Source organism: Ursus americanus, chromosome 34 (genome assembly GCF_024610735.1).
Source record: "Ursus americanus isolate L20-20 chromosome 34, mUrsAme1.1.p, whole genome shotgun sequence".
Taxonomy (NCBI): domain Eukaryota; kingdom Metazoa; phylum Chordata; class Mammalia; order Carnivora; family Ursidae; genus Ursus; species Ursus americanus.
The window spans coordinates 391,380-399,299 of record NC_142160.1 but is presented as its reverse complement, the minus strand read 5'-3'; the positions used below and the strand labels follow the sequence as shown (position 1 = coordinate 399,299).

Below are 7,920 nucleotides of genomic sequence, written 5' to 3'. Positions count from 1 at the left end.
CCGTATCAGACTTAAGAGGCATTACTACACCAGAATCAGGCTTCAACACTTACACCCAAAATATATGATAACTAAGAAGCTCAAAATACAGAGTATGAGTAGGAAGTAAAGATTATAGTGCTCGGTGATTAACCCACTGTGATTACACTCATTTTAGCATTTGTATTTTACTTCTAGTACCCTTGACAGATTAATTTTTCAAAATGTGTATAAAATAAACAAGAATATAACTATACCTCTTTCAAGATATCCCATAATACAAATAACTCACTGGTTTGTACAAAAGCATTCCTCCTCATTTATTCCAAGTAACTGCAAATTCCAGAAGCCAATGAAAATATTTTCTATTGTTTGAAAACTTTAAGGAAAGAATGTTATGTTAAATCCCCAAATTAATACCAGCTTCACTTGTTGGATACGTTTAAATTTAAACCAGCTTCACTTTTTGAATATGTTTAAATTAAAAAACTTCAGACCCTACCTTGAAGTGTTCAAATGTGCGCTTACGATATTCACACCACTCCACAAAAAAGTGTAGGCTGCGGAAAAACATCAACAGATCTCTTCTTTCTTCTGCTCTGTAGGAACACAAGAGTCTATGATTCGTAAATATCACAAATGAGAGCCCCAAACTGGCATTTTTAATCTCATTGTTTTTTTATATATGCCAAAGCTAAAAAAAAGTACTTGATATATTTCTATATTCTGAACTCTGAGTATGTGCCCCTGTGTGATTGCTAATGCTAATTTCTCAGCCTGAAATGCCCTTTGCCTCATCTTAAAATGTTTAAATCCTATTCGTCTTTCAAGATATCACTCAAATGCCAAACTGTCCTTGAATTTGTATTTGATGACCATGGTATATAATAAAGACTGTTTCTGGTCTTTCCCCCCCCCCCCGTTTCTGGCACAGAGTTTCAAAAACCTTTAGAATTCCTGAGTGACCAGTGTGCATCTCTTATGCTAATGAGGAGACACACGGTGGCCCCTAGAGAGACTCAGGATGGGGGCTGGTCACCACAAAGACTAACCACATGCTAAGCGGGTTGGAACTTTGGGCCAACCAGACCTCCAGGGTGGACGGGAGGGCTGGAGGGGTTTCATCACATGGCCAGTCCTCCCATCAACTGCACTGCAGTAATGAAACCCCAGGGAAAGCTCTGGACAATAAAGCTCAGGGGAGTCTCCTGGGTGAGGAAGACGCTGATGTGCCAGGAGGCTGATATGCTCAGATCCCACAGGGAGAGGGCATAGAACCTCTAGGTTTTTCCTCCCCCAACCCACTCACCCTGCCCCAGATCTGGACTTATGCATTGCTTCCACCTGCCTCTTCCTGGGTACAGCTTTTGTAATAAAACAATAATCTTTACTATAACACCCTCAGTGAGTTTTCTCAGTCCTTCTAACAAATTATCAAATCTGAGTGGGTCGTGGGGAGTGCAGATGGCTCCTGATACTTGCGGATGGCGTCTGAAGTGGGCAGTCTTGTTCAGGATTTTGCCCTTAACCTGCAGGTCTGCACTAAGTGTGAGTAGTGTCAGGACGGAATTAAATTACAGGACATTCCAGTTGGTGTCAGAGATTATTCTCTGAACAATGACCTCACCACCACACCACACGACCTATTCCAAAATGGCTAAAAATAATTTCATTCTTATTGCCTATGAGCTCCCATGGAATTTATCTTAAGGCTCTTAATACTATACCTCTTGTTATATTGATACCCATAAAATAAGCAATCTGTAGGCAAGATGAGTGTATTCATTTAACCATGCTTTCAATAAATGATTGTGGGAGTCGAGTTCCCATACTACTCATGATGGAGTAAGCACACGCCACCTGAACATTCCAATTACAGGTTAGAACCATGGACATAACACACGAAGCAAATATTGGAAGACTCTGAAACATGGACGAAAGAAGGCAGGAATGGGAATTAGGAATTAGGAGGAATTAGGGAGGACTGGGTGATGAGTTCCTCGGGGTTTATTCTGGCCTCCTGTATGTCCCAATCTGGATGCTACAGCAGACTGTGACTCAGAACTGCCAAAGTTTGAATCAAAAAAGAAAACAGAAAAAAAGGTCCCAAGGAAAGATTATTCCCTCTAGCCAGCAGGGGTTATATAAAACGGAAGAGGAAATACACTGCTCTTGGTGATGAATTTTTGGATTTAACACCAAACGCTGAGGCAAGCTTCTGCACAACAAAAGAAACCATCCACAAAATGAAGAGGCAGCCTACTGAATGGGAAAAATATTTGCAAATCATTTATCTGACAAGGGGTAGATAAACAAAATACATAAAGAACTCTTAAAACTCGAATTTCTCCTCACAATACCAGTGCAGGTCTTTCTGCCCATGGGTCCTGTCCCTGTGCTTTAAACCACCTTTTTTGCACGAAGAAGAAGAAGAAGAGGAAGAAAAGAAGAGGAAGAAGAAGAGGAAGACAAGAAGGAAGAAAAGGAGGAAGAAGAAGAAAGAAGAAGAAAGGAAGAGGAGGAGGAGGAGGACAAGAACTCATAAAACTCAATAGCAAAAAACTATGATCATATTAAAAAATGGGCAGAGGACCTGAATAGACATTTTTCCAGAGAAGACACACGAATGGCCAGCAGACACATGAAAAGAGACTCAACATCACATTTGGAGAAATGGAAATCAAAACCACAATGAGATACCACCTTGCACCTGTCAGAACGGCTAGTATCAGAAAGACAAGAAATAACAGGTATTGGTGAGGATGTGGAGAAAAAGAAACCTGCACACACTGTTGGTGGGAATGCAAACTGGTATGATTTATAGGAATATAAATTGGTGTACTGTAGATAAGAGTATGGAGGTTCCTCAAAAAATTAAAACTAGAACTACCATGTGACCCAGCAATTCTACTTCTGGGTATCTATCCAAAAGAAATGAAAACACTAACTCAAAAAGATATCTGGACCTCCATGCTCACTGCAGAATTATTTACAGTAAGACATGGAAACAACATAACTGCTTATCGATGAACGGACAGATACAGAAATTCTGGTACGTAAACACAGTGGAATATTATTCAGCCATAAATAAGAAGACAATCCTGTCATTTGCAACAGCATGATGGGACCTTAAGGACATTCTGCCATGTGAAATAAATCACACAGAAAAAGACAAATACCGTACGATTTCACTTACATGTGAGATCTAAAAGAAACAAATGAACTCACAGATTCAGAGAATAGATTGGTGGCTGCCAGAGGGAGGGGTGGGGAATGGACAAAATGAGTGAAAGTGGTCAAAAGGTACATACTTCCAGTTATAAAATAAATGAGTCTTGGGGATGTAATTAATATACAGCATGGTGACTACAGTTAATATCATCATATTATATATTTGGAAGTTGCTATGAGTGTAAACGTTAAAAGTTCTCAGAAAAAAAATTGTAAATACATGTGATGATAGATGTTAATCAGATTATCTGTAATGATCGTTTCACAATATATACATATATTGAATCATTATGCTGTACACCTAAAGCAAAGATAGAGTTTTATGTCAACTAAATCTCAGTTTATGTTCAAAATCATGCAATTTAATCCATTGTACATAATGTTTGTAAGTTTCCTCTGTGATTTACTACTTAGCAGCAAAAGTTTTCAAACATTAGGGAATAAAATTTCTGAAGTGGTTGAAGAGGGAGGCATGCAGAACAGAACCCTAACACCCAAGAGGAACTGTGCCCTCTTCCTCCCAACCAGGCAACTGGCAGTGCTGACAGCAAGCAAAGCCAGCAAAGAAGCAGGACTCTCAGCTCCTGAGGGAATGCTGCTGCTGGGAGACTGTGGGAAACGCTTTGTCAATTAGTCCCATCTGACAACAAGCAAAACTGAGACAAGAGGAGGCGCCATTCCCACTCTCCACCAGAAAGGCTCCTGCAAACACATGAAGATGCTTTGTCAACTTTCTCCACCCTACACTAAGTGATCCCAAGCACAGAGTGGGGAGAATCAGGGAGAAGGAACCTAGAGAAAGGGATTCCTTACATTTATGTATGAAGTCCTGAGATCACTACCAAGTGGCCCTCACACAAAACTGACCAGAGACAATAAAGCAAAAACATCAAGAACTGAACTACAGTGTAGAATACTGCTCAGAATTCAGAGCGGCCTCAGGGCAGTGTACGAGAGGGGCAAACCAAAATATAGCTCATAAACTATAATAGCCCTTAAACTATAGCCCATAAAAGTGAGCCAGGTTGTGCTTTTGAATAAAAGCATGTTGACAAGGACAGTTGCAAAAAATGGCCAAGTAGGGACTATGGGAACAATCCTTCCTCAGAAACACCAAAAACCACAACATGCCTGTCAGAATCACACTTACAGGAAACTGGTAAGACAGTAAAATGTTTACAGCAACCCAGCAAACACATAACCAGGAGAAGGGCCACTGGGCAGAGAGGGAAACTGTAGTGTCCACCACCTGAGCATGGTGGGTCTTTAAGAGCACATCCTGCTTTCTCAGTGGAACCTCATCCTGACCACAGCAGACTGGATCTTGTTCCCGAAGAACTGTGTTTCTTTTGTGTTCCCAACTGAGTTCTGTTTGTTTTGATCCGTCTGTAGGGTCCCTGAGGACTAATCGAAGGGGCCTATTTCCTGCGTAGCTCGTAACTTTCCTGAACCTGACTATGCAGAGAGCATTTCTCAAAGATACAGAGAGTCAGATGAATACGCCAGTGTCGACTGGCGCAAAATAACAATTACGAGAAACAACACACGCGCTGAAAGCCAAAGGAGGGAGAGGTGTAGAGTGACAATCTTTAAAAAGTAAAAAGTTTGAAAAGAGTCCACGTAAGAAGGAACTGGAAAACCACGTGAGTGTACAGGGCAGGAAGTGTGCTCAGAGAAGACCTGAGAAGACCACACACTTTCACCTCTGGCTGATCTTTAGGCTACAGGCAAGCAGGGCATGGAGGCAAAACAGAATGTGAAAAGGCCTTGCTAAGTGCAAAAGGAATGTCCCAATACACAGCCAAAATGCAGAGACGAGAGAGAGAATATTTTTGCTTTTGTTGTGTTTTCTTTCGGTGCATAATATTAAAAATGTCCATATTCAACAACAGCCACAAAAAATTAAGCACGCAAAGAGAAAATATAAAATGACCCAGCTACAAGAAGGAAAAACGTTAACAGAAACTGTCCTCAAGGAAACACAGACAATGGAACTACTACACAGACTTTAAATCAGTATGTCTTAAATATGATTGAAGAACTCAAAGAAACCAAGAGAGTAATATGTATGACAAGAAATATTACTAAAGACACATTAGAAAAAGGAAACATAGAAATTTTAGAACCCAAAATCACAAAAATTGAAATGAAACATTCACTAAAGTGTTCGACAGATTTGAGCAGGCAGAATAATCAGCAAAAATGAACATATACGCAGAGTGAAATTATCTGCTCTAAAAAACAGAAGAAAAAGAATAAAGAAAGATACATGGAGCCTAAAAAGTCGTAGGATACCATCAAGTGTATCCGCAAACACAGAGCTGGAGTCACAGGAGAGCTGAAGGAGAAAGAAGCTGAAGGTGCATCTCAAGAAATAACGGTCCAATCCTCTCCAAAGTGGAGGAAATCTCTAGACACGTCTGAGAAGTTCACAAACTATAAGAAGGATAAAGTCAAAGAGATTCACGTGGAGGCACATTATACTCAAACTGTCAAACACTGAAGAGAGAATCCTCAGAATGACCAGAAAGAAGCAGCTCATCATATAAGGAATCACGAGTAAAATTAATCACTGATTTATCATTAACAACCACGGAGGCCAGAAGGCATTGGGATGACATTTAATGTGTTAAAAGAACAGAGTTAACCAAAAATTCTATGTCTGGCAAAACTATCCTTTAAGAATGAAGGATAAATCAAGACATTCTGATATTAAAAAGCTGAGGGAGTTCGTGATTAATATACCTGACCTACAAGAAATGCTAAGGGAATCCTTCAGGCTACAATGAAAAAATACTGTACAGTAACTCAAAGTCTTATGGAGAAATAAAGAGCACTGGTTACACAGGTAAATAACAAAGACAGTATTATTGTAGTTTTGATTTATAACACCTCTTTTTCTCCCTATATGATTTAAAAACAAATGCATAGAGTAATAATATGAAATCCTTAATGAGTATGCTATGTATAAAAATGTAACCTATGATAATAATATAAAAGAGGAGGGAAAGAGATATAAGGGAACAGAGTTTTTGCACACCTTTGAAAATAAGCTGATATTATTTCACACTAGGTTGTTTAAGTCTAAGATGTTAATTGTAATCCTCAAGGGAGCCACAGAGACAACTAAAAACTACACAGATAAGAAAGGAAGAGGGGATCGAAATGGGGCACTATGAAAATCAATCCAACATAAAAGAAGTTAGTAATGGAGGAATAAAAACGACATGGTGAACAGACGACACAGCAAGATGACAGAAGCACATACTCCCTCGTTAGCAATTACTTTTAAATGTTAATGGATTAAACTCTCCAATTAAAAATCCAATTGGCAGAATAAGTTTTTAAAAATTTGATCCATCTGTATGCCATCCATAAGAAACTCACTTTAGAGGCATATACATACACAAAGAGGTTAACAAATGAAAGGCTTGAAAAAGGTACTCCATGCAAATAATAACCAAAAGAGAGCTGGGGTGGCTACACTATCATCAGAGGAAACAGAATTTAAATCAAAATTGTTGCAAGAGGCAAAGGATTACATTATATACTGATACAGGCGTCAACCCACCAAGAAGATACAACATATCTTATAAACATACATGTGCCTAACAAAGGATCCCAAAATATATGAAGCGTCACTTGACAGATGCTTTCTTCTTCTCAAGGAGAAATAAACAGTTCAATAACAGCTGGACATTCCAATGCCCTACTTATAATAACAGATACAACTAGACAGAAGATCAATAAGAAAATAGAGGATCTGAACAACAGTATAAACCATTACACTCAACAGACATAAAAAAAACCAAACACCTAACAACAGCATAATACATATTGTTCTCAAGTGCACATGAAACATAGTCCAGGACAGACCGTATGTTTGGTCACAAAACAAGTCTAGATATATTTTTAGAAGACAAAATTATACAAAATATCTTTTCCAACCACAATGGCATAAAATTAGGAGTTGATAAGGAAAAATGAAAAATTCACCAATATGTGAAAATTAGATATACTCTTAAAGAATCAATGGGTCAAAGAATAACAAAGGAAATTCGAAAATAATCTGACACAAGGGGCGTCTGGGTGGCTCAGTCGTTAAGCGTCTGCCTTCGGCTCAGGGCATGATCCCAGGGTCTTGGGATCGAGCTCTGCATCCGGCTCCTCCACTGGGAGCCTGCTTCTTCCTCTCCCACTCCCCCTGCTTGTGTTCCCTCTCTCGCTGGCTGTCTCTTTGGCAAATAAATAAATAAAATCTTAAAAAAAAAAAAAAAGAAAAAATAATTTGACACAAATGAAATGAAAACACAGTCTAGCAAAACTCATAAAGAGCAAAAGCAGTGCAAAGAGAAAAATATATACCTGTGAACACCTAGTGTGAAATAATATCAACTTATTTTCAAAGGTATGCAAAAACTCTTCTTTTAAAAAAAGAAGAAAAATCTTATCAATAACCTCACTTTACACTTTAGGGAACTAGAAAAGAAGAAGAGCAAATTGAACACAAAGCTGGCAGAAGGAAAGAAATTATTAATAAAGATTAAAATAGATGTAATGCAACAGAGAATAGAAAAACAAAACCAAAATTTGGTTTTTTGGAAAAATTAACAAAACTGATGATCATCTCAGCTAAGTGGACTAAGATAAAAACAATTCAAATTACCAAAATCAGAAATGAATGTGGGGGATATTATCAATGACCTTACA

At 38.6% G+C, this 7,920-nt stretch overlaps 1 protein-coding gene across 2 annotated transcripts in view; it reads right to left on the bottom strand.

Moving 5' to 3' along the window:
* The window catches only part of CENPP (centromere protein P), a 250,575-nt gene that overhangs the window by 184,459 nt on the left and 58,196 nt on the right, over window positions 1–7,920 (bottom strand). For both annotated transcript variants that reach the window (XM_045772580.2, XM_087858925.1), the window contains exon 5: window positions 482–578. In XM_045772580.2, the coding sequence (XP_045628536.1) occupies window positions 482–578 (97 nt within the window). The remainder of the gene's footprint in view (window positions 1–481; window positions 579–7,920) is intronic.